Source organism: Acanthaster planci, linkage group LG21 (assembly GCF_054643075.1).
Source record: "Acanthaster planci isolate LZ-2023a linkage group LG21, COTS_SCS, whole genome shotgun sequence".
NCBI classification, from domain to species: Eukaryota; Metazoa; Echinodermata; class Asteroidea; order Valvatida; family Acanthasteridae; genus Acanthaster; species Acanthaster planci.
Genome location: NC_141797.1, coordinates 3,740,477 through 3,767,594, shown reverse-complemented (window position 1 = coordinate 3,767,594; position 27,118 = coordinate 3,740,477). Strand labels below are relative to the sequence as shown.

The following is a 27,118-nucleotide window of genomic DNA, read 5'->3' as shown; positions in this document are numbered from 1 at the left end:
CAACTGGTGGTGATTATTTCGTGGATGTCAAATTTTTGTTCAATTCCACCCCTGGCAACCTATCACATTTGTGATCCTTGCAAGATGAAGGTTTATCAAGGTAATAAGTTAATTTTTTCTTACCAAATCCTAAACTTCTGTGCAAAAAGCCAAGATACTGATAAAACCAGGTTGAAATCTGAGGTAGGAGGGGAACTCCATGTAAGTTCTGTGCCGCTTATGAATAGCGCCTTGAACCAAGACTAGATTGGGACAACCAGGTCCAGTAAACTTTGAATAGATAAAACTTTATTCTGCTTGAAATAAGCTGCATGCACACAAGGATGGATCCACAACTACTTTTTTGGTTGAAGGGGAAAACATAACATATATCTTACAAGAGGATAAATATATATACAGCTTCTGCCTCACTCTTTGGGGGAGGGGTCTGAGTTTTTTACGTCACGTTTTATGTCCTTTCTGAAGGATGGGCCCACAATGTGAGGGCTTGTTACATAATTTGGGAATGTATGGCAATGAAATTTCAAATCACCTTTTCATCATGTTTCCATGAATCCTAATTTTTTTCCTGAAGGTGTGGCATGGCCCTCACTGCCTCTGACCTCCAGATCTGTCAATGTAGGTTCAGCATGTAGAAACTTTGGAATGTAAATACAGGGTAGTATAACATATAATTTAAATGCACTGGGCAACATAATAGAAATGCTCTTCTGTCTTTTAGATTTACTTATACAATACAACAGGAAGGTACACCAAAATAATTGCTGTCTAGCGTGAGTGCTGTGAGCAAGTAACTTGACAGATATTTCAAGTCCAAAGTTTTTATCCAAGGCAAGTGAGCGACATGTAATTTTGTTGTCAAATGAAAGGTTTTTGTTGTTCAACTCAAATTCAGAGGTTCATGTATGCCACTGTATGGGTGCGGGAAATAATTTAACAACATTTCAAAAGTGACCTGAGATATGACTTGAGTTGTTAAAAAATAGATGCATGTAGATAAACCACTGATGACAAGCACTCTTCACATCTTCACTAAGAAATGTTCCAATACTTTCAGAATCAGCCATTTTGCGTACATATTTTTCATTTTCAACGGTCAAGGGGCATCAAGCTTTATCTTCTGCAATTCTCCAGAATTCCCTAATCTCCTAGAGGATTGGGAAGGTGAAGGTTAACACCGGTCCATACAGAAAGGTCATCATTAAGATTTTTCCTCTCATAAGTTGAACAAAATCAACCCCTCACTTGACAGAAATTCAACATCAGTAACATGCTTTGGAGGAAACATTGGGGTTTGAGATGACTTGAAGATGACTGAATGTAAGCTGAGCCTCTACCAAGAACTTTTTTCAATGAACTGTGTAACAGTCATAATTGCCAGTCAAAAAGCTTTTTCAAATAAAGTAAATGCATGTAGCTTTGGTCATGACAACTGAGTTAAAGTTTCATTTGACATCATGGAATTTTGTGTATATCATATTGTGATGATTGTTATTACAGGCATACGATATATACACCCGTAGATTTACTAAAATCACAGAGACAAGCGTATGCATTGAAAGAAAATGAAATTTTACTGATGCCATACATGACTGGAAAAAGAAATAAAGGACACTACTATTTTCTGCCAAAATTCATGCAATCCTTTGAGATGTTTGAATTTGAAATACTGTTTTTGGTCATGATAATTTGGTCAGCGGATATCACTTGGCAATCTCTCCACACTGTTAACATGTGTGGGCGAGTTAAACACTACATCACTGAGGTCAACATTGCATTCACTGTTTATCGCTTGGACAATATCCCGGAAATCATGGCAGTCATTGTTGGCAAGTGTACCCACATGGGGTCTGGTGTTCATCGGATCAGGGAGTACATTCCCCCCAGGCTGTGGACATCTGTCTTTACTCCTGTCAATCCATTCACTTGACCCTCTTGGCGTAACCTCCGAGTAAAAATCAGCCATGGGCAGCGGTCTTTTCAGTTCTCTCCTGTTTTGGACAGGGTGTTTTGCCAGTTTGTTTTTCTTTAGCAAAAATTTGCTGGCATATTTGCAGCTGACGCAGCGGTATGGCGTGCGGCTATTGTTACTTTCACTATTAGTGTTGCTACTGCCACTCTGTTCATAGAAAATCTGGCACTTCTCGGCCTGGTAACGCAGCACAGGATAGCCCAACGTCTTGACACAGTGCATGTCACCGTCCGCAATGTGAGCTTCAGGGATACCCCTGCAGAATCGTGTTCGCGTCAATTTGCGCAGTAGGCCACAGAACGTAGCCACATCGAATGCTTCTCCGTCAAAGAGCCGGTGTTCCACAGCCTGTTGATACACTGCTTGATAGGTCAGTTTACCATGGCGGTCCAGCGTTAGGCTAGCCAGGTCAGTTGGCAGGCCAACTACACCAAATGTGCCTATTTTCGTGATCACCATGTATTCATTGTCTTCAGTGGTCTCAGTCTGAAATGACAAACATACATCTGTGTAAATACATGCTACAGACGAACCACACTTGATGCTTCACTCTGATTAAACAGAGGACTGTCAATCAGAAGTTTAACCTTAAAAGGGGCTGGTCCCCTATGCATGTATTCACCCGTATTTTCTTTGGTACCATGTATGGAAACTGTTGTACATTTCTATTTGGTTAAATGCACTGAAAAGTTCCCTTTTACACAGTTAAATTATCCATGCTTTCCTGGACAACGGAGGGCACTGTTGCTGTGAAGTCATCTAGGGAAGACATAACAGTGCATAGGTTTTTCTGTTCAAATTGTGACCCCAGAAATTACTTATTGAGAACATCTCCGAGGAAGAGCCTGACGCTTGTTTATTGCTTACATGTACATATAATTTGTACACAAACAACAATAACTCAGCAAAGAGAAAATGAATCCAGCAAAATTTATAAAAATGCAGGACTTTGTGTACAAACAAATGTAACCTTGAGGCTTTTCCCGGGGATGACATCACAGTTTTGTTCATGAATATCAAAATACTCATTAGCATAAACACCAAAAAGGCAGTAAAATACCCTTTGAATGGACCCTTCCCAATTAGCAGTACATGCGCCCTACTACCCCTGGTTGGCAAGCGCGGCCGCCAACACTCTCGCCAGTGTAGGAGAACGCCTTTAACCATAATCTGGTGCACTGAAGGTTGATAAAAACTGTATTACAGCCACTGTCCAATACTTCAACACGCTTTTCTCGAAACTAAGTGAAGTTTTCAGTGTCCTGAGGTTGGAAAGTAACAATTCCTTGTCTTTGAGTTTGGCACTCATGTCAAACTATACTAGTACAGAAACGGTGTGTATGTACTCATAGTCACACGCGCACATGGAGATTTGCATATTTCCTTGGGAATGGTCCATAGTTTAACTCGGGTTAACAAAAAGGTGCATTTTGAAGGTCTGTATTAAAACAAATTGATTGCAGCTACAATTTAACTTATGGAAGGAGGACATATTTGCATATTATACACATTTTGAAGGATTAGTAAAATTTCATGTCCATAAATTGTCACCATTGTATCAAAAGGAAGTTTTTTAACAAGGGTTGGAAAGATAAATCTCTTCAGAACTTGGATAAATCCAGAAGTAGGAAAGCAAGTGTACACACTCCAGCCACAACTGCTTAACATGGGCCTTGACAAGTATTATCAGTGACACTTTACCCTAAACTTCAGGTTTTCATAGTCTGCCATCTGTAGAATTTGGTAGGCAGAATCTAGGCAGGTCCCCTTCCAGTGACTCCTGAATTCATCATCCAACTGGGTAAGGTGTGCAGATCTCTGAGAAAATTCAGCCCCTCTTCTTGAGGGTTCGACTGTGTTACCATGGTCTGCAACATCCATGCTCATTAAATCAGTGATAGATTCCATCTGGAAAAAGAAATCAGATTATGTACACAGATGTCCAGCCAGGCATGTACTTATACATACCAGGTTATGGAACAAAACACATTGAAATACAGACACTGTGGGTACCAAACTCGTTCTGGGGACCAGTTTTTGTCCCCACAACTAAGTCCTGGCTCCCTGACAAAAGAAAGAGTCCTCTTAATATGGTGGAGAACTAGCCATGTATGCACACATACACCCACACACAGATGGACAAGGTGGAAATAGTATGCCCTTTCTGCTTGAGAATTATAACCAAAACAAGATTTCTGAAAAATAAAGCCTGCTGTACAAAATTCTGGAGTTTTAAATAGAGGGTCCAAAAAGAGAACAGAAATGAGGACGCTTAAAGCACTATTAAGCTTTCTGACTTGTGTGGAACACAAAAATGTTTGTTGAATTTAGACATTACTGAACTACAAAAAATCTGAAGCAAAATGCTGCCATGTTTAATGACAATACACCCAGCAGGTTATTTTGTTTGCTACACTATATTGACACAATTACAATAAAATATGGAGAACTCACGAGGCTTTCTTTGACCAATGGAAGGTGTACTGAGTCCTGCTCATGGACAAGTAAGTATTTCACAATGATTCTTTGTCACATCACTGACATGCTTCTCAGGTCTCTGGTATGCCTTTCTTATTGTAAATTTGTTTTAATGTCACTATAATGTGGTTTAGTTTTGCAGCAAGCACCATACCACGATTGTTTCAACTCACCTCAGCTGATGAGCGGGGGTGGCGACCAAACATGAGAAAGAAGGGGGAAGATTTGGTGGGGGTCTGTTCCTGGGTGCGTATGGAGTATGCTAGCTCCTCCAAATTACGTGCCCAGTTGTCAGGCTTCTCAGTGACCAACTGGTTTAGGTGGGTGGTCAGCATCTGGCTGGTGCGCTCACTCAAGCTGCTGGTCTGTGGATGGTCTGAGCTGGTCACTATCAAGCCAGGGAAGTTTAAGGATTTGCCAATCTCTGTGTTGAGCTGGCACAAAGCACAAAGAAAGAAAAACAAGGGCAAAGGAATATTAAAGGTTAAAACTGTGGACTGTCAACGTCTAAAGAATGAAATCAGTCACTACACGCTGCACTGTGCTGTGCCTCAGCGCTGCATAGCCCAAGCTACCGGCTGCCCAGCTACGCCCGCAAGCAGCGCGGCACTGCAGGAATAATGCAGTCATGTTTTCATTGGTTGCTGTTTACGTTCGTTCTGTGTTGGAAACAAAGGAAACCAGTCCAGAGGAGCTGTATAGACTTGTTAATGTACCATAAGTACCGTTCACACCTCACAAATCACGTGATGCTCCATTTCTGTCTCTTTTTGCCTAAATCCGCCCCAAGCTGAAGTTCACCCAAGTCAGCGAAAGAAAGCAAGATGGTTAAAACCGGGTTCTTGCACGTGTTCTGCGTGTACTCAAACACCATATGCTCCGGAATATTCTGGTTCATAAATGTTCATTTTATATACCCGCTACAAGGTTCCAATGAAATTTTATTTTAACCTGATTTTCTGATTCTTTAGTGAAGGGCAAAATGACCTCTTTTCAAATGTGACCCAATATAATTTTCAAACAACTTGGGGGGGCAGATGAGTGGAGGAAATAATGATTTACTAGAATTTAGCAATTTTAAAGAACTTCCAAGATGTTTTGTTGGGTGCTCTGAGATTTTTTGGAGGGCCACTCATCTTACAAAGTTCAGAAGCTTGCATCTTGAAGGCATCAGTACCAGCATTTATCCCTGTGGATTTAAAGTTTTTCAACAAAGAGGTTTGGCAGCACAATATGAAGAAAGTCAAGTGTTCCACGTAATTCTGTACATATACTTGTGCCTTAGCACGCATGCAACACGTGCAATGACTTACATGAACGTTGTTTCACAGACATTTAAACAGGTGCGGCTTATATGGCGACTTTAAATCTCAATTTACAGATTTTTGCTTGGTGCAGCTTATAATCCGTATGGCCTATATTCTAAAATTAAGGTACACTGTGGTGCTGCGTGAAAGTAACGTGAAAGTTACATCAAATCCACTCTGCCTTTGCATCCCAAATGCAAAGACCAGGATAAAGTGACCAACGTTCTTCCCACACATCCTCACTCTGGAATTTCTTACCTACAGTGTTGTATATCATGTTTCTCATTCAATCTCTCCAAGTTCAGTCACAGCATAAATATTCTACATGAAGTTCTTTCTCTTTTTATTCAATTCCTTTTATCTAATCCTTTTATAGGGGTAATTCCAGAAATTAGGGGTCCATTTTCAGAACACACTTTCTAATTTCCAAGAGTGATGAATTAATGCAAATTACCAGCCAAACAAATAGTAATAGTTTGAAATCAATTCCGGTGACTTTTTTCAAGATGTATTTTTGCGTTGGGAGATGTTAATTTTATATAACAGGTTTTTGCCCTTACCCAACGTATATTAATAAGCACTGTATGCTCAGTGCTTGTCCGAGAGCTTGCGAAAAAAAAACCTCACAAGCTTACTCGGGTGGGACTCGAACCCACGACCTCCTGCTTACTAGTGCAGATGTCTTAACCACTCGACCACCGAGCTTGCCGGGGTCGGCTGGCCGGTCCGAGTCAAATGAAGCAGCGGGTACCGCGAACTATTTTCAAGATGTATTTTTTAATATACGTTGGGTAAGGGCAAAACCTGTTATATAAAATTCCGGTGACATTTCCATGTCAAATGACAAAGGTCAGATGTAACAGGGACACAAAAATGTCCCACTTTTGGACCCCTAATTTCAGGAATTACCCACAAGGCATTATGGATACCTCTCATTAAAAATTGCTGGCTACCTCTAATTGAAAAGCACAAGAGAAATGTCTAACCTGTGTGATATAATCTTCGTCTTGGCTGAGCAGTAAACTTTTTGGTGTTCCCCATCTGTAGATGTAAGTTTTTATGCACCATGTCACACCTGTAATTGATTTGGTCTTCAGAGGGAAGAAGTCCACAAACTTGGTGTAGTAGTCAGTGAAAGCTAGGACAAACTTGCAGCCTTCGTTTGATGCTGGAAGGGGACCTGACGATAATGAAACAAAATCAGTTGATATTCAGTTCTGAAATCCTTCTGATTACCTCAACTGCTTTTACCTAATCTACAAGGGAGGCAGTGGAAGGATGGACAAATATGTTCCCAACATCTGAACCAACTTTGGTGCAATCTAACTTTTTGGTTATGGAAAGACTGATGAGTTGGTGAAAATTTCTTTTTTCATTTTTCAAGTCCTGTAAAGTAAATACTGGATTCTTGCTCAGTAAACTATCAACTTCCAGCTATTTTCAAGAGCAATTCACATTTTCAAACTTATCAAAATTAAAAATAACATGAGCCATGGGAATTTTTTGTTAGTAATTCTCAATCCTAAAAATCTTCAACTTTTGGGGTTCAATGAACTGTGATTGAAGTAATAGTGGCAGGGCTTTACCTTCCTCAATCCTGAAAAATCCTCCAAACCGCCAGGTGGATTTCAATAGACTTAGATTTCAATAGGGTTGGGGTTGACAAAAAGCAGCACACTCCAAAAACCACTAATAGATGTTCCTATTTTTGCAGTGGTGGAAAACACTTGCAAGAAACAGCTCTGATACCTATGAAACTCATTCCCACAACTTCAAGGGCCTGAGTCAATTTCAGCTTCATCGTCTTGGCCAGGGGAGCCCTGTTCTTAGCCCGGTCTCCTCCTTTGCAACGCTCACAAGAACTGACCTGTGGAAGACACAAACGTATATTGGGAGGAATAATAAGAGATTATAAACTGAGAGAATTAAGCTGGTAGTCAAAGGCCCATTTCCATCTCTTGGCTTGGTCTCGTTTTAGACTTAGAGTTCGGTTTCAAATATTCACGACTGGGGCAAAATAGAAAAAACACGTACAGGTACATGTATGTTCTCCAAAGTCCAAATCAAGGCCTCACATTCAACAATTTGTTGCTTCTTTAGGAAACAGTAAAGCTGCGCTAATAGGATGGTCTCAACTCTGGGAAGTACACTTGTGATAGCATTAGGTTCTTAACTTGAAGACAAAGACAGCCAGAATATTGAATTTATCCTTCCAGTAGGAAATGAGGGGGAGAAAAAGTGGTGTGGTGACACTTTCCTAAAATTATCCAAGCCAACAAAACCCAGGTTTCAATCTAACCCAGTACATTGTACATCATGTAAGACAGCAGATGAAATCATGTACTTGGCTTCAAATACATGTACATGGCTCTACACATATCTGAGCTTTTTCTTCCTGGATCTTGAACTGAAATTTCTTAGTCACCAGATTTCTTCAGGTTTGGGAGTTCCAGCGGCATTTGTGCTTTTGAAAAATCTATACTATGGAACACAAACGAATGTTTAAAAATACAATTTTGAGATATTGGAGATAAAGAATTTCAAATTTAATGTTATCAAACTAACATACTATAATATGAATCCGACACAATTCTTCACTGCGCTGCGAACTAACTGCACATTCCTTGAAAAATGTACAACGTGCTTCTCTTTCTACCTCCTTTATCCTCCAAAGTCCCACAAAAACATCCTGGTAGATTTTGAAGGATCTCAGAGGGTTAAGGTCAATGGGTTGATACAGCTCACTTACAAAGTTGGAGACATCTTCTTTCATGCCATTCCACGTGTAGTGTTGTGATATTTTGGTCAGTGTGCCATTGATGCCACTGTGACCACCTGCCGGGTTATTGGTGTGACAGTGTTTCATGATGTCGTTTACTTCCTCCATATCTGTCACAACTCGCTTCTTGATGTCCACTTTGCCTCCAGTGTAATATAACGTTTCCTCTGAGTGAAGGAAATACTGGATTGCTGATTGTTAGTGTGTTGGAAACATCTCTCAATAAGCCATTTGCGAGTAAAATTTGAATAAAATCTGGTGCACTGAGTTATCTCACTGCAAATAAACATAACAATTTGAATTCACAAGACTAAAGATACTGTTGCTATACCTCGTGATTCGAGGCAAGCTTTTGCATAGCGACCACCATCTCTGGAATGTTTACAGAAAAAACACTTTTTTCAGACCAGTACCATAGGGTTTGTGCACAGGGTGTCAAGTGGAGTCGGTATATGAAACTCTTTCCTTTTTCTTAAAGGGAAAGAATGTCTGAAATTGAAATAACCTTAGATCTGAATTTTATTTTGCAAAATGACAATGGAGCCAGATGAAGAACTGTCATGGTAAAATTTCTCCCCAAATGCTCACTGCCCATGATCAGTCACCATGCTACTAAACCAAAACCAAAAGCAATATCAGGGACAAGTCCAGAGTCCAATGCTCCTCAAACTATTTGTATGAGGCTCAGTCTGCTCAGAGAGGAACAACCTTCCCTCCCCCTGCACTGGCTACGGCATTGGTCTCATGAATATCTACAGTGTATTGGGCACAATCCTGACAATCAATCTGTGCATGGCGGTAACTAATGTGATCACTCAACGTTAGTTCTGTCCACGTTTGTTCTTACTTGTCCAAGCATTACCCAACCATATCCAAATATTAAAAGGGTCAATTCGTAGAGTCTCTGTTGTAACTCAGACTAAGCTCTTACAAATGCCCAAACCTTAGTTATTGCATACATGTAGGCCAACATTGCATTCATAATTTGCTGATAATTTCTAATTTGGGGTTAGGCCTACGGCAGATTGTTTTGAAAAAAATGGAAGTGAGCTGAGTTGGAAATTTCACACAGGATCAACTGAGTGATATCATAGGCCTACTACATACACTTCATGTACTTCTGGAAACTGCATGCAACTTGTAAGACACTACCCAGTTGTAACGCAAAGCGACAGCAAAAATAACCAATTATTCCACCCATGGGACCTTGAGCCTACAGTATCCACCATGTCCACTGCCATGACTGCCAAACAAAAATCTAGAGGCCATAGATTTGGCACAGTTACGGGTAGGTTAGGAGAGTTTGCTGGTTTTACTCACTCGCTCGATCTAAGATGTGCACTTTGGCTTGGTTTCTGAGGTTTCTCATCTCACCCCTGCTTAACCCAGGAGGTGCCCGGCCGTGCAAGATAAAATGCCGTATTCTATCGCATTTGATTTTCAAGAAATGGAAACGCTTTTCCTTCGAGGAGAGGGATTCCAGATTTGCTATGCTCGATGAATAAGAATGTTCAGTGTTTGTATCGCTCGTTGTTGTAGATTTACGTGCTTTAGTTGTGGGGGGGCTCGTCATACACGTTGTCGAGCTTGCTGAGGTAGAAAGTGTGGTTGTAGAAATGGTGGCTCTGGTCACGTTGGGTGAAGCCATAATTTCTATAAGGGTCAATCACTGTCTTCCATTAGTGTCAACCTTTTCAGACAAAGTCTTGAGGTAAGCAGGCGACAACGAAACTCACGTTGTTTACGTTTACTGTGCCACTCACTTCGCGCACGGTTCGAGCAAGCAAACACATGCAAGGCAGCAATGTGCAGCTTTCGACTACGGCTTCTTCCTACTGCCATTGAATTTATATTGTGACTATCCGTAGCTGTAGACAAAAATGCCCATTCAAAGTCAGACTTGAAAATCTGACTAGATCAACCTCGTCCCTCAAGGTTTAACCGAAACTCATTCGTATTATAAAGCAGTAACAGTTCATCGCTAACCTGAGGATGGAAACGTCCGAAGTTGCGAAGTCGGCCAAAGATGGCTATGTATGTATGCAACGCGCATGTTGTGAGTGTGGGCGGGGCTAATTCCATGGAATGGGTGTTGGCATTATAAAGGAGACATGGACAGTACCCCAGGGCTTGCTGTGGGGTTTGTCATCCGCCGTGCTCTCCCACGGACGACGAACCCCAATGCTCATGGGGCGAGCAATAATTTCAGCCGAGCTCAGTAGCATGAAAAGTGCCCCACAATTTCTTTCGAAAAAAAGAGATTAATTGCCCTTCCCCCCATAGTGAGATTGTGTAAATCTCTGCCAGGATATCAACTCGCTGGTTCTTTGGGCTTTGTGATCCGACGGCAGAATGGATAAAAAATACGGTTGAAAAAAGGTCCTAAGGGCCCAAGAAAGTAGAGAGATGCCATTTGAAAAATGACTGAGTGCAGACTTACGAACTTTGACCTTTGGGGTTGATTTTGTTTTGTGTGATGGTGTGAATAATTAAAAATGTAATTGGTTAACCCCGCCAAAATTGAAAAGAAACTGAAAGATGACCGACAAAATAACAATTTCATTTTTGTTTGAGAAACCCCGGCATGTTGGCTTGCATGTTATTGCCCCCTGAACAATGCTGATTTTACACTGTTTTAATTAGTGAACTGCACCCTGTGAGTAATGGAACAGGGAACACGTACGTTAGGGTAACGGCTGACAAGGGGTAGTTCTGTTTAACACAACCATTGAATGTGCGCAAATTTTAAATTAGAGCACTTTCAAAGACTGCGTTCAACAGCTCTTCTTGTGTGTCATACACTTGTTTGTATCAAAAAGTGTCAACATTTTAGCCCATATTTATCAGTTGGACAATCAAACTTTTTCCTTCAAAACTGAGTTTTTACAGAGTGACCATTCAAGTCTAAGATTACATCCAAGACAACAGAAGATTTCAAGTTACATTTTCTCAGTATTTTATTGGTTGATCTTTATGAAAAGCAAACAAATTTCTTAGGATATGGCTTGCACGATTAACAGACTAATTCCTACAGGGAACACTTAAACCATCTTAACCGAAAAAGCATGAAGTTTAAAAGTGTACTGACTGACATATGCCATGTTCACAAATACTATTGCATTTGAGAGTATCAAAGTAAGACATGTTCACTTTCACAATGTTGGCTAATTGCTCTTAACTTCCACTCTTCACATTTCCATTAGAAATTTCAGAATACGGAAATAAAAGCCCTTTGTGGTTCTTCTGACAGGTGATCAAGTCATTTTATGACATGCAATGTGTGCATGTACACTACAACAATAATATTTTTTATATTTCAGGGTGCAAAAGACAAATGTATCATTAAAGAGCATGAATGCAAATCAGCAAAAATGTCAGAAGATGGTCCATCTGATAAACTTTATCAGAGCAGCAGCAGATAGGAGGTTCCCCTCACGGAACGCCAAAGTTCATCAATTATCTTTACACTGCCTTAAAACAAGGGAGAATTTATCATGGATTTCAATATTTTCTGAGGATACTCAAGCACCCATGCATATTTCCTAAAAACCTGATTCCTTGCATAAACAATCACAGCCCAATAAACAGGTGTAGTTGAGCATAAAACAAAATGTAAATACAGGGCAGTAGCTCAACAAGAAGTGCTCACTAAGAACCAAAGAGGACGCGCTTTTTGAGTCTGTTGCAAGGAAAGGTGTGGGCTCATTATTCTGTAATTTGACTGGGTCTCAAAAGTGTTTGTTTCTTTGTTTTCTGAATGATATCCAACATTCATTTACTTATTATTAGCAGCATATAACTGATTTAATATCACTATTTTAGGGAAGAGCTTCAGCCTACCCCTCCCACGGTATATCTCCTATTCCCCACCCCCTCCAGAAAACCACACTGACCTATCACTTTGTAGGTTTTAAACCCTGGATCAAACAACAAAAATCTGTACATTAACATTTAGACTCTAATATTCTTGGTGGACGGTAATAAAATAAAAACTGATATTATGCACACATGCACATTACTGAATCAAAAGAAACTACTATAAACAAATTCAGCATCAAAACACACAATATCAAAGCAAATGTCCAAACAGAAATAATGTTCAACTATTAATACATGTATGAAAGCATCAGAAAGCAAAATAGATCCAAGATAAACTTTGGTAGATGTTTCAGTAGTACTAAACAAATGTACAGTTCCATATGTACACCATAATTTTTCATCCAAGGAACCCTCGCCATTTTCAACTCTGTACAGATATTAAACGAATATATTTAGTACTTTCTATGTACACACAGCAACTAATTTATATCTACTTTGTACAATGAATAAAACATGAATGATTCAAATCCTCAGACATGCTCAGCATGAAAAGCTTCTCACCATGCTACTGAATGTAGATGTCACAAAGCATTGTGGGTAATTTACTGCTACGGTCAAGGCACACGCATTCCATGTACATGCATATATGCACATATGTTGTACATGTGGAAGTGTTGGCCATGGACCACTGATGATACCCACATGACTGGTTAAAATGATCAGTGGTGAGGTGTGAAATCAGGGTTTAGTTTGCCTGTTGCGTTGCTGAACTATCGACCCGTTTAGGTTACATAACAACATTAGGCTGGTAAGACAATTATTGATTTAAAAAAATACTTTTATTACAATGCTTTCATCATCTATTTTCACCATGCTGGTTTTTGTGTGTATGATCTTTTTTTCATCGTCGGTATTTTGCATCTATAATCATGAGCAATCCCCAGTTGCTTCCTTCAACATCCCAGTTTTGCTGAAGAATTCTCCAGCCCTTTGCATTCTGCCACCCCAACTACACTTTATTAGCAGTCATCAGAATCCTGTAAGTGGGCCCTGGGAAGGAGCCTTCCCCTTTCTGACAAAAACTACTCTTTGGGGAATTAATCATTAAGAAATTGACAGCATTTCTGAAAATGTCATCCCAAATTTGTGAAAGAGTTTGAAGAATTTCCAGAAATCAACAACAAATTCTCCTGATTCTGAAAAGGTCCAGACATTACCCTTTACTTTTCCAGATACTGCCTTCTTGATCTCAGGAGATTTGGACTACAAAGGTAATGGCAATGTCAGGCAGACCTAGTTGGGGTTCAAACCAAATGAATCACTTCAAGAAATGAACCGAGTCATCCATTATACAACTGCAAGCATGTCCGGTCTTAGAAGAAAATCATTTGAAAACTCCAATCATCGGATCTGGTACAATTTGTAACCACACTGAGGCAGCGGAATGTAAGACAAGATACAGTATTAAGTTGGAGATGAGTATGTAATTTGACCACAAGGTACATCATCCACGTGATTTGGTAGCCTGTTATTAATGACTGTTTAAGTTAATGTTAATACAGGTACCTTGTTCATTTTAAGACCAAAATCTCCAGCTACAGCTTTAGCCCAAAGCTTATCCAAAAGATAATTTCGACACTACAAAGAATTCCTCATCGTTTTCACGAAGAGTCAAAATGGCTCCAAACCATGAATTTTTCAAATTTCTGTATTTTTGCAAACCCAACTAGGCTATGTGATGCCTACAACTTGGTGTGACCCGTTTTCACCGACTTTACTCAAATCAGCCGAATCACAATGCTCTGCATAGGGAAAAGTGCAACTGAACTGCATTTTTTGTTTACAAAAAGAGACAAGTTGTCTTCCATAGATAAAACATTACAGGTCAAAACCAGTCAAAACTTGTTTTGCCGTTTTCAGGAAGAGCCAAAATGATTCAAAAAATGTACACAAATGTAACCATTTTGCACCAGGCAAACACCATGGCAAAAATGTGTACTGGACACGCCATTTTCGCACACAGACAAAAGTCACACAAATTTTAGCATTTTCACGGACAGATCACGGACAGGAGTGTTTGTATAAAAAAAAAAAAATTAATTTACTATAAATATTATTTTGCAGTGCTGTGTCATTTAACTTCCCTTCTTTCATGAAGTAGCATTGGTTAAGGCAATGGAATGCTAAATACTGGGAATAAGTGTTTGAAACAGAGACCAACTTCAAATGCGATTTTCTAGAAACCTAATTTTTACTCTCTGGCAAGACTTTGTCTCTTCGTGAAAGTGGTGAGGAATTGCAGGTTACTGTGACCTGCTAGAGTTATCAGTACACCTAGTGTCACTTTATATTGCCCCAATCAATTTACTATAAATACGTTAGGAATACAATGATATATTTGGAATACTGGCTGTGACTGGAGGGACTGAGCTGACTGAATAAAAACTTTGATAGAATGACAATCAGTGAGAGAACATCAACATTTTTTCCGAGGAACTTAACAGAGGAGGAGTGTGCCTGAATACCACATCTGTTTTGTTTAAAATATTTACAACCAAAAGGAGGTACTCAAAGAAATATTTTGGAAATCCGTGATTATACATTTGAAAGAATTTGTTAATTAGTTATAATTTTGCTTTAGCAACAGGCTTATACTATAAAGACACTCTAACTCTTTAACTTTCAAAAGTGGAATATTTATCAAACTGTATACCTCACAGAAAGTCACTTTTGAAAAAGTACTAGGTCATCAATTTGATGCTTAGAAACAAATTTTTTTTTAATTGCAGATTACTTATGCAGCATTTTTTTCTGAGTTTCAGAGAAAATGCATTGCTTTTATAATGTTTCTTTTAGAAAGCCATCTTCCTTTGAATTTTGTCCAAATTGAAAACAGTCAGAATGCACACTTTAGTGAAATGTATAGCTCAGAACTGCTTCACCTTTGACCCATTCCGTGAAGCAGCTGGGCAGAGCAACTATTTGTAGAACCAGTAAACCATGGTTACCCCTGGTTACCAGTCTCTACGCCAAGCAGTCCATTTTGCTTGTAATGGGTTCTGTATTTATTTTTGCTTTGCATCAAATTCCTCTTAGCAATTTTTGGCTTGGCAGTTCCATGGAGAGGGGTCTTAGTATTAGCTATGTAGCAAAAGTCTACAATTCCAAGCAACTTCCTACCTAGCAATATCCATCACAATGACAGACCAATAAATCTTTAGGTAAAAAAACAGACTTTCTGGATCACAACCAACACGATAGACAATAGCCGATACAAAAAACAAGGCCTCAGGAAGTCACTGAAGAACCCATTAGAAGTTGTTGGAGTGTGGCACTTTTGACCAGCAGACTGTGCGAAAGTAAGAATTCATTTTGACACCCCTGTTTCAAGTCGCTGCCATTTAAATATGGCAGAGTCACTTTTACCATAACAAAGTCAGTTTTGCTGAGTTATACAGAGTTGACTACAACCACAGCATAAAATGACTGCAGTTTACCGGAGGAACTATGCTGAAGCCAACAAAATCCAACCATTACAAACCACACTTGATTCTTTTAAACTGATCGCCTCAAGCAAACAGGAACTGCCTGCTGTACTGTAAGTTTCTGTTGGACTCGGGGACGATTAAAGTTAAGGGCAACATTCAGATTGGTAGAAAGAACCAGGTCTCACATGGGGAAATGTAAGCCCCCCAGGAACACACTGGCAATCTGCATACTGGAACCTCTGCCCACATTGAGATAGTGACTGTTGCATTGTGTTGTCTTACAGATTAGGGTGATACTATTTAGAGATGAGACCTCTTGCTGATGGGTACAGCTGTGAATTTCCTCCAGTTTTTCTTGCAGCTGAGGCAGAGGATGCCATGGTAGGCTTGTTTCTGAAATATTAGGGCAAGTTGAAGGTTTTATCACACATGCTAGGTTTGTTGCAATAACAATGCCTCTGCTCTAAGGCAGTGAAGGAATGGACAATTTCAATAGGGTCAACAGTACAATGGCTAATGAAGGTAGCGCCCACTGCAATGTTACACAGGGCCTGAATATGTTAAGATGTATTCAAAGGGGCTAGTGCCAGCTAAGGTTGACTTGAACAAGTCACTTCAGAATCTCACCTCGATTTTGTCTTGTCTTTCTTTAGTTTTGTCTTTGCTTTTCCAGCAAAAACAGATGGTCTGAAACAAAAACAGAAGTTGGCGTGTTTTAAGCAACATCAAAAAGACACCTTTCACCTGCTACACCTGACAACCTGTAAATTTTTTTAGAGACAGAAAAGGAACCCAGCATTATTCCAGGTAAGGAAATCCTAATGTTCCCGTTCCATCTCCCCATATCCCCTTTTCTCTACCCCTCCACACTAATATCCTCAGTGGACTTCTAAGGCAAGGTCATCTTCATCTATGATGCTTCCTCAGCAATGTTAGTATCCTGGTAGCCATGCTCCAACCTTTACAGTTTGTCTCCTTACATTTCCCCGTAATCCCTACAAATCTTTTTTCTACCCTCCCCGTCCCATGGACTCACTGGACTTCTAAATCAAGGTCATCTTCATCTTGTAATGCTGCATCTAGTGCTGCTTGAACCCTTGGAGCGACGCTGGGGCCCTCATAGTCCCTAGTAGTGCGGTTTGGCATGTCCAGTTCAACCTGCAATATATTCTCTGCCTAAAAATGCAAAAGCAATTTAGGACAAGGTTTCAAAACACCAGATAGTTCCATTCGAAAACTCGAATAGTTACCCATTTTCCCTTTCAAGCCCACAAAAAACTATCAAAAAACCCACACTTTTTTTCACCTATACAACATGATGACATTTGTGTACATACTGACTTTACACGCTTTGAGTCAGACTTCATTCATGGCAGCAGGGCAGCCTCTTTCAAAGAGATATCGAAATGTGAAATCTGACTGCAGCTCTGATAATTGTTATAGGCACTCTGCAACTGCAACTGTCCACAGATACTGAATCTATATCGTTTCAGAATAGATCAGGAAAAGTTGTCCCTATGTTGTTTATGTCTGTTGATTAAACTATTGAAGACAGTTTCTCAATTACACAGCCAATGATTTTGGCATTCCCTCCCCAAAATAAGAATGTCCTAATGCTCAGTTTGCCTCTTTGATATTGGACTACAGTATGTCTCGCTTATATCCTGCCCAAATTACCCACATCTTCACAAGTGGAATGTATCCCAGTTCACAGTATCTTGCCTTGTATCTAGGATTTCCGCCAACTTGGGCTGCCATCCGTGCAAAGTCAGCGATGGGTCTTCGATTGCCTACAGCTGATACTGGTCTTTTTGCCATCTGGGTCGGCCTGGGTGAAGAAATCAGGCAGACACTGATTGGTCAAAAAACAGTCCAAATAAATGAAACTGAGTATGAGTTAGTGGCCCTACTTGTTCTTTTCCTTATTTATTTCTGCGGTCAAGCTTCAGAGCGTGTATGTTTGGCCCCATAGACTGTGCGTGCATTTAGTTTGTGTATTCGTGTATGCGCAATAGTGACATTATGGTCGTTGGCCTGAAAAATTATTTTAGCAGACGACGCATATTGGTGGTGACCCATGTGAGGGATTTGTACTGCCATTTCCCTTGAAGACTTCCTGCGTGAATAAATTGCCAAGAATATTTAATAGCTTCTAGCAAGAAAGATCTTCGGTAAATAATCAATGAAGTGGAAAATGTCAATTATATGACAAAGGATAATTATGAAAAAATTATCGTTTTTAACCAAAATTTGTGTCTCATTTTCACAATTTTGCCAGGTTTACCTGCAAATAACTTTGATGCCACATGAAGGACTAGTAACTTTTATGAACCAAAAAAGTTTATTACTTCTTTTTTTTGGAATTCACTTTTTTCACCTTACTTAGTGCCCAATTTTCACACTTTTCCCCTCAGATCATTGGTGATCCTGTCTGGAAGACGGATGTATCCTTCACATCCATCAGTTCATTTCTTCAAGATTGAAAACCATCTGTCTGAAATGCAGTTCGTTTTTCATGTGGATTCAAATTTCGGCACTGAGTCCGACAGCTGTCAAAAATGAGATGTCCAGATTTTGGGCATGGCATACACGTACACCCACGAGAGAATTTGAGTACAAGTTGACTTTTACTGCTTTGCACTAATACGTACAATGATTTCAAATTGTGCAACTAAAAGGACAAACAAAAACGTTCTGTTCTCATTCATACGGTTTCCTTCCTGCATAATACTTTCTCATGAGAGCGTTCATATTTGTCACCATTCACAAGTAGAGAAAAGTCAGGGAAAACCCAACAAAACTGAACAAATCCCCTCTGAAATGTTGACTTCACTTCCAACTTCTGACTCTGGAGGTACTTTGGAGGCACGTGACAAAAATGGGCAAAAATTGGGCAGAAAATGGATTTTTATAGAGTGCAAGTTAGCAAAAGGGACTTTTGAGTGTTTAAATTCTAACCGGCATGGAAATGAGGGGTAAACAGCAATATCTGAGCTTAATAATGATCAATTACTTTTGGGGTCCACCTGCTCGAGTCAACAGCCATTTTACTGGCTTCTGGCCATAGTGGGATTCAGCGCCCATGCGCACCAACAAAATGAGGAATATGAACATACATGACAAAAGAAGCAATGGGACAATCTAGAAGGTACTTACCCTTCAGATCTTGCAAGTGGTTTCAGCATCCACTGGTCTGTATCATCATCAAATTCAGCACGATGGAGAATCTTATTCTTTTCTTCGTGTGGAATAAAGTTCTCTATGATCAGCATCCTATGGGAGTAAAAAAAGTGAAATATGATAATGTACAACTGGTCTCCAAGCAAACTTCACTGATGCAGGATTTCCATCCTAAAGATGGCTAGCAGTCCGTATCTCCATCATGTCCATCACCCACTCTGCTATACTATCTGTGCAAGTCTTTGGTATATCAGTTTGAGTTCCCTGATCAACTTGTTCCCATGTATGCTCCAATAAGCCAGTTCGGTATTCCAACAGTGCATGCTCAGTATGAGGCTATTCAGGAACAGCTACGAGCGGACGCAATAGTCTGTCTTATGAGCGCAGCCATACACTGTCTCACCAGCACGCTTTGTTCCTGAAAGACCCTGGCTTTATGAAATATCAAACTGGCTCATTCCTGCCTCTCTAAACTACTCCCCAAGTGGACGCCACACAGTCTGTGTTTCCTTGTCTGTCACCAAATGCATGACCCTATTAGTGGCAGTCTTGATGACTTACTTCAGTTTGAGTTCTCTGGTCAGTTCATTCTGAGTCTGTTCCAGTTCTTGTCTCTCTCGTGCATGCTCTTCTTGGAGATCTTGTATATCACACTTTGTTGCTTGAAGTTTAGCAAATAACTGTCAAAAGGAATGTGAAAGTGCATTAATACTGTCATGAATGGAGACGTCCTAGAACTGCAAACCATAAATCTACTGGTGCACCAGAAGAGATTATAGACATCACAAGACATGGACCCCAAAAAAGCCATCTTTAAGGAATAAAAAAATGACGTTCGGCCTTACACCGAGTTATTTTGGTGTTGATATCAACCCCTACCCAAGAATTCATATGCGCATTAACAAACTGGCTTGGCCATTATACAACTTTCTAGTTCCACCTTCTACAGAAGAGATAGTTTGGGTTGTCATTGGTCCAAAATACACCGCACGTTTACAGCGGATGTTGCCCCAGTTCTGAAAGCTCATTTTGGACGTAGCAATTGGCCATTACTAGCATCAGATGTTTGACCTTACCTTCTTGAGTTTTTTGGTCTTGATTTCTACCTCTTGTTGCAGGGAGGTAAATGTCTTTGCCATCTCTTCGGTGTTCTCCTCTTTCTCTTCAAGCTTCTGTTGCATCTCTCGCTCAATGCGCTGTCAATGACACACATCAAAACACAATGAGTCCAAGACAATGACCTTCAACGGAAAACAAGTCATGGTGTAAACCTTGTAATATGTGGTATTAAAAGGTAGTTGGACCACTGTTCCTGACCTAAAAACACACATGTAACTGAGAAGTTCAGGAAAAAAGGAAATTCATAGTTGCATAACAGTTGACACAGATTGTCCAATGTGTAATGGCATACATTGGAACTAAAACTAAACAAGATTAGCTAATTCCAGGTATGTTACCTGCCTGAAATACTTCTCAACAAACCTCCACTCGTTTACCCCTATCACAACATCTCAAGCACTGCCTAATCTCAGCCGAGGCAGCTTGGTCTGGTAGATTACCCCGACCCCATACCTGCCATTTGTTGCCATGCATGACCCTAAATGAATGACTTGTGCCCATCACACTTCAACGACCAGACTTGCTCTAAGCACCTCGACACATTCCAACCACCTCCATGTTTTTATCACTGAGATTGCTGATACTCTTTGGCTCAAAGCTAACTAACTCCCACTTATCCAAAACTTCACCAACTCCAGCATTATCCTTCTCAAACCAAGTCAGGACTAACATCACCAACTCCAGCATTATCCTTCTCAAACCAAGTCAGGACTAACATCACCAACTCCAGCATTATCCTTCTCAAACCAAGTCAGGACTAACATCACCAACTCCAGCATTATCCCTCTCAAACCAAGTCAGGACTATCATCACCAACTCCAGCATTATCCTTCTCAAACCAAGTCAGGACTAACATCACCAACTCCAGTATTATCCTTCTCAAACCAAGTCAGGACTAACATCACCAACTCCAGTATTATCCTTCTCAAACCAAGTCAGGACTAACATCACCAACTCCAGCATTATCCTTCTCAAACCAAGTCAGGACTAACATCACCAACTCCAGCATTATCCTTCTCAAACCAAGTCAGGACTAACATCACCAACTCCAGCATTATCCTTCTCAAACCAAGTCAGGACTAACATCACCAACTCCAGCATTATCCCTCTCAAACCAAGTCAGGACTAACATCACCAACTCCAGTATTATCCTTCTCAAACCAAGTCAGGACTAACATCACCAACTCCAGTATTATCCTTCTCAAACCAAGTCAGGACTAACATCACCAACTCCAGCATTATCCCTCTCAAACCAAGTCAGGACTAACATCACCAACTCCAGCATTATCCTTCTCAAACCAAGTCAGGACTAACATCACCAACTCCAGCATTATCCTTCTCAAACCAAGTCAGGACTAACATCACCAACTCCAGTATTATCCTTCTCAAACCAAGTCAGGACTAACATCACCAACTCCAGCATTATCCCTCTCAAACCAAGTCAGGACTAACATCACCAACTCCAGCATTATCCCTCTCAAACCAAGTCAGGACTAACATCACCAACTCCAGTATTATCCTTCTCAAACCAAGTCAGGACTAACATCACCAACTCCAGCATTATCCTTCTCAAACCAAGTCAGGACTAACATCACCAACTCCAGCATTATCCTTCTCAAACCAAGTCAGGACTAACATCACCAACTCCAGTATTATCCTTCTCAAACCAAGTCAGGACTAACATCACCAACTCCAGCATTATCCCCCTCAAACCAAGTCAGGACTAACATCACCAACTCCAGCATTATCCTTCTCAAACCAAGTCAGGACTAACATCACCAACTCCAGTATTATCCTTCTCAAACCAAGTCAGGACTAACATCACCAACTCCAGCATTATCCTTCTCAAACCAAGTCAGGACTAACATCACCAACTCCAGTATTATCCTTCTCAAACCAAGTCAGGACTAACATCACCAACTCCAATATTATCCCCCTCAAACCAAGTCAGGACTAACATCACCAACTCCAGCATTATCCCTCTCAAACCAAGTCAGGACTAACATCACCAACTCCAGCATTATCCCTCTTAAACCAAGTCAGGACTAACATCACCAACTCCAGTATTATCCTTCTCAAACCAAGTCAGGACTAACATCACCAACTCCAGCATTATCCTTCTCAAACCAAGTCAGGACTAACATCACCAACTCCAGCATTATCCCTCTCAAACCAAGTCAGGACTAACATCACCAACTCCAATATTATCCTCCTCAAACCAAGTCAGGACTAACATCACCAACTCCAGTATTATCCTCCTCAAACCAAGTCAGGACTAACATCACCAACTCCAGTATTATCCTTCTCAAACCAAGTCAGGACTAACATCACCAACTCCAGCATTATCCTCCTCAAACCAAGTCAGGACTAACATCACCGACTCCAGTATTATCCCTCTCAAACCAAGTCAGGACTAACATCACCAACTCCAGTATTATCCTTCTCAAACCAAGTCAGGACTAACATCACCGACTCCAGTATTATCCTCCTCAAACCAAGTCAGGACTAACATCACCGACTCCAGTATTATCCCTCTCAAACCAAGTCAGGACTAACATCACCAACTCCAGTATTATCCTTCTCAAACCAAGTCAGGACTAACATCACCAACTCCAGCATTATCCTTCTCAAACCAAGTCAGGACTAACATCACCAACTCCAGTATTATCCCTCTCAAACCAAGTCAGGACTAACATCACCGACTCCAGCATTATCCTCCTCAAACCAAGTCAGGACTAACATCACCAACTCCAGCATTATCCTCCTCAAACCAAGTCAGGACTAACATCACCAACTCCAGTATTATCCTTCTCAAACCAAGTCAGGACTAACATCACCAACTCCAGTATTATCCCTCTCAAACCAAGTCAGGACTAACATCACCAACTCCAGCATTATCCCTCTCAAACCAAGTCAGGACTAACATCACCAACTCCAGCATTATCCCTCTCAAACCAAGTCAGGACTAACATCACCAACTCCAGCATTATCCTTCTCAAACCAAGTCAGGACTAACATCACCAACTCCAGCATTATCCCTCTCAAACCAAGTCAGGACTAACATCACCGACTCCAGTATTATCCTTCTCAAACCAAGTCAGGACTAACATCACCGACTCCAGCATTATCCCTCTCAAACCAAGTCAGGACTAACATCACCAACTCCAGTATTATCCTTCTCAAACCAAGTCAGGACTAATATCTTACCCTCTTCTCAGCCAGCATTATTCTGCTCTGCTCCATCTACTTCTTGTGTGATTCAATGACATTCTTGTACATAACTACAGTAAAATCTCGAAAACTCGAAGTCGGTTAACTCCAAACTACGCTTAACTCGAAGATTAATTCCTGCTGAGAGAATAGGCTTTTATGTTGCCGGATTCGTTTACCTCGAAGTTTATGTGTAGCAGAGCCAAAAGAAACCGCTGCCAAAATACTTCAAGAAAGCGTACACAGAACGCGGGTCTAGTTATGAATCATTTCTGACATGCACACTTCGTCTTTTCGCACCTGAAAAATCCTCTGCAAAAACGGTCTTTCTATGAACAAAAACTTGTGGCACCAAAGTATAAAATAACCACAATGTCATTTCAAAAGTCACTGTAGGGAGAATTACAGTAACTGTGCATCATCATATAGGTACAAGTTATGATACACATCATAATTAGACTTAACTTCAAAAGAAATCCGGACCTTCTTTTAACTCAAATTTCGGATAACTCAAATTTTTTGTCCATTCCCCAGAGATTCCAGGTATCAAGATTTGACTGTAATTCCATTCCCCCCAATCTCATCTTCTCCCCACCTAGTCCAGTCTACTTCCTTACCCTCTTCTCAGCCAGCTCTAACCGCCTCTGTTCCAGCTCTCTCTCTTGTTCATCAGTGTGATCAATGATGCTTTTGCCTCCCACCAGTAGCTTGCTCTCCATGGCCTTGATCTTAGACTCTAAGGCATCCCGAGCATCTTGCTGCTTCTTCAGCAAGCCCTGCCGATGCTGTAGCTCCTGCAGAAATTTCTCCTTCTCCTAAAGGTAGGCAATAACATAACTCACATGAGTAACAAAGGGAAGGATAAATACTACCTAAAAGTTGAGGTGTAACACGGATCACACTAGGAGTCAGGTTAAGTGCCAAATGAGTTGCAACCTGCCACAGTAACATGAACAACAGGCAACAGTCAAAAATGTAAGAGTAACATAAACCATGATAATGGGGTGGCACGGCATGTATAGAGGGGGTAGAAATACAACGAAAACACAGTGCTTGAGGGTAGTTTACATACATTGGTAGGTGCAATATGACTCAAGGTAATAAGGGTCCTGCGAGATACAATGACAGCAGTGGCAGGAGAAACGGGAGTGAGAAATATCAGAGAGATTGATGGAGTAATGAGGGTCACATGCACTACAACCTGTCTCAAAATTCTACAGGGGTGCTTAGGTTCGATGACATCTGAAATAACCTAAGAAATCCTGCCGTTGTTAGAGGCATTACATCCTTGATTGTGCTCCGGATGTGGAGAGTGCATAACATGAGTAGTTGTAGTCCAGCACTTCACAAGGATTTAATACTGGTCAGGAGAATACTTTCATTTCATTACTTTTCATGTACATGTGTACCAATACCTTACGGCTCACATTAAGCCTGGGATACTTAGTAACGATATGTGATCACTTGTGAAGCAATTACAAGTAGGTCTGCAGTACACAACAGCAGCACTGAATGTAAGTCAGACTGTGATGGTATCATCTGAGTAGCTTACCTCAGCAATCATGGTCTTGTTAGCCACGATGGCCTCTTTCTCTGCATCCAGTTTGGCCTGAGCCTGCTTATACATCTCTTCCTCATCCATCTCCTCACCTTCCTCGGTCTCATCTTCAATCTCTTCATCTGAACCACCAGCTGATGGAAAAGACAGATTATTATTGAATCGTAGCTACATTAAATGTAACACATCAGGAAGTCAGAAGAATGTGATAAGGTCTAAACATATCTTTATAACACTGCTATGGGTACTAGCATCATCCAGAGTTCCCACACCTAGGCCCTACTGCCAACAAGAGTCTGATAAGCTAAAAACCACCTCTGGACAGCACAAGGCAAGTTTGGGCCTGAACTATAATTCGACCAGTACTCCATTGCTTTTTAACGATGTGCATGCGCAATTCTGTTACACTCAAATGACCCTAGTCGGTGATTTGGTAACAATCTCATTGTTATTCATGTTTCACCATTGGCTGCGATTCTCGCAGCGTACACGGTCATTGAAATCTTGTACTATTATTTTCATATGAATGGTTCCCCCTGCAGTGATAAATGAAATCAGTTACTGATAAACACAGGCACAAGCACGCCCCTGGGCCTGGTCCCAAATGGTCGACTAGATAGTCCAAATCATTCATTGTTCAAGTGATGTTAGTTGAATTATAGTTAACTTCAGTCATTGCTTAAATGTGCCCACAGCTGTCAATGTCAAGCAAGCGCCCTCATGTGACTCTTAGGAGTAGGCTAAACAGCACCATCAGAGTTCTAACACAAAAGCCATTACCGCCACCAAGAGTCTCAGTGTCTTTTACAAAGAGCGTTCACCTTCGCCTTTTCTCCGCCTCCTCTTTCTTTTCTTGGTTCCGCCCCCACCACCACCCTTCTTCTCCAGCTGCTGTTTGAGGCGCATGATTTCATCTTGGAACTCTCTCAACAGGGCGTCCTTTGGGTCTTCATTGATTCTGGGTTTATTCTTGATATTCTTGGCACGATTGGCGTACCTGGAAAGATTACGTACAACAACTTTACTTCATGGCTGAGCACTTGGTAAAACATGGCCTTCCTGTCCCTTGCATTAATAACCAAATATGACTAGATGCACTGCACACATGGACAAGCTAAGTGTCAGGCTATCATAACTGCCAGCACTGAAAAGTCAGAAATTCAAACAACAAGCAGCAGTGTGAGAGAAGCTATTTCATGTACACACATGCACATGCACAATGTATGTGTGTAAGACACACTAAATAGCGCCCTCTTTTTCTGCAAGTATCAGCCTCTTTTGCCTGGCCTTTTTTCCCTTTTTATCCAAATCGTACTATTCCAATTTTTGTGGTTGGAAAAACTTAAAAATTGGAATAGTTCCAATTAAATTGGAATAGTTGGCAGATATGGGCTAATCAACTGGCTTTGACTTCAATTCACACAAGTCACTGTAAAAAGTGGTTGTAGCCGCTGACTGCGAGTCAATGGCTTCCACTGGTGGACATAAATAAATAAGCCACAGCCATGTTGGACATGACCTTAATGTCTTCCATTCATGCTGACTGCTAGCCACACAGCAGTCATGATAATTCAAGCATTGATCCCATATACTGAGGTTTAAGGACCTCTTTGATTCACTAGTGAGCTCTTTATTTGATGTATAACTCAGTGTTACATCATGAATACAGGCACTACATGGATTGAATGCTGACATTTCTATTGATTTCCACAGAGTATAGTTTGCTTGTTTGCAACACAAAATGCTATTTTGTACATGTTAGTGCACCCTGTGATAGTTGTTTGAAACATCTCTATTCTCCAGTATTTATATCCTTTCTGTAGAAAGTCAAGGCATACCACTTTGTGAATGGCCAATTTTACCTGAGTGTTGTTAACGTCTCATCATAGTTATAGCTGGCTGGACCCAGATTTGCCACCATCACTGTCTTTGCATTTCCACCCAGTGAGTCTTGTAGTAGCCTGGTCAGCTTGGAGTCTCGGTAAGGTATGTGGGTGCTCTTACCATCTACCAGGGCTGAGATGACATTACCCAGGGCAGATAGGGAGAGATTGATCTTAGTGGCCTCTTTCAATCTCTCACCCTGTTAAATAAACACAGTCACGGTATTAACTCCAAGCATGACAATTGAGGGCATTGTGCTAAGTGAGGAAAGTTGATCATGCACAAGCATACTCCAAAGTCAGGCCTCTCAAATAAAGCATGAAG

General features: G+C 40.7%; 2 protein-coding genes across 2 annotated transcripts in view; both read right to left on the bottom strand.

Moving 5' to 3' along the window:
* Positions 1 to 261: 261 nt before the first annotated feature.
* LOC110981605 (uncharacterized) lies at positions 262 to 10,355 on the bottom strand. The gene is made up of 7 exons (XM_022239295.2): positions 9,857 to 10,355; positions 8,507 to 8,703; positions 7,507 to 7,624; positions 6,744 to 6,937; positions 4,624 to 4,884; positions 3,674 to 3,880; positions 262 to 2,458 (listed from the first exon to the last, which is right to left on the bottom strand). Exons 1-7 carry the CDS (start codon positions 10,182 to 10,184, stop codon positions 1,694 to 1,696), a joined length of 2,070 nt encoding a protein of 689 aa, XP_022094987.2. The 5' UTR covers positions 10,185 to 10,355; the 3' UTR covers positions 262 to 1,693.
* A 1,113-nt stretch (positions 10,356 to 11,468) lies between these two features.
* LOC110981607 (kinesin-II 95 kDa subunit-like) overlaps positions 11,469 to 27,118 on the bottom strand; it is a 42,075-nt gene continuing 26,425 nt past the window's right edge. The window contains exons 10-20 of the mRNA XM_022239297.2: positions 26,773 to 26,993; positions 25,732 to 25,907; positions 24,905 to 25,044; positions 23,970 to 24,167; positions 20,100 to 20,219; positions 19,585 to 19,703; positions 19,000 to 19,116; positions 17,566 to 17,671; positions 16,880 to 17,019; positions 16,471 to 16,530; positions 11,469 to 16,236 (exon numbers count right to left, since the gene is read on the bottom strand). Coding sequence (XP_022094989.2) covers positions 16,140 to 16,236; positions 16,471 to 16,530; positions 16,880 to 17,019; positions 17,566 to 17,671; positions 19,000 to 19,116; positions 19,585 to 19,703; positions 20,100 to 20,219; positions 23,970 to 24,167; positions 24,905 to 25,044; positions 25,732 to 25,907; positions 26,773 to 26,993 — 1,494 coding nt within the window. The 3' untranslated portion in view covers positions 11,469 to 16,139. The remainder of the gene's footprint in view (positions 16,237 to 16,470; positions 16,531 to 16,879; positions 17,020 to 17,565; positions 17,672 to 18,999; positions 19,117 to 19,584; positions 19,704 to 20,099; positions 20,220 to 23,969; positions 24,168 to 24,904; positions 25,045 to 25,731; positions 25,908 to 26,772; positions 26,994 to 27,118) is intronic.

Bases quoted from the DNA above. Each gene is read 5' to 3' on its own strand.
- LOC110981605 (XM_022239295.2), bottom strand. From the start codon at position 10,184: ATGGCTTCACCCAACGTGACCAGAGCCACCATTTCTACAACCACACTT. The intron at 3,881-4,623 runs GTGAGTTGAAAC...TTCTTTTTCCAG, and splicing joins ACCCCCGCTCATCAGCTGAG to ATGGAATCTATCACTGATTT. The intron at 2,459-3,673 runs GTAAAGTGTCAC...TTGTCATTTCAG, and splicing joins ATGAAAACCTGAAGTTTAGG to ACTGAGACCACTGAAGACAA.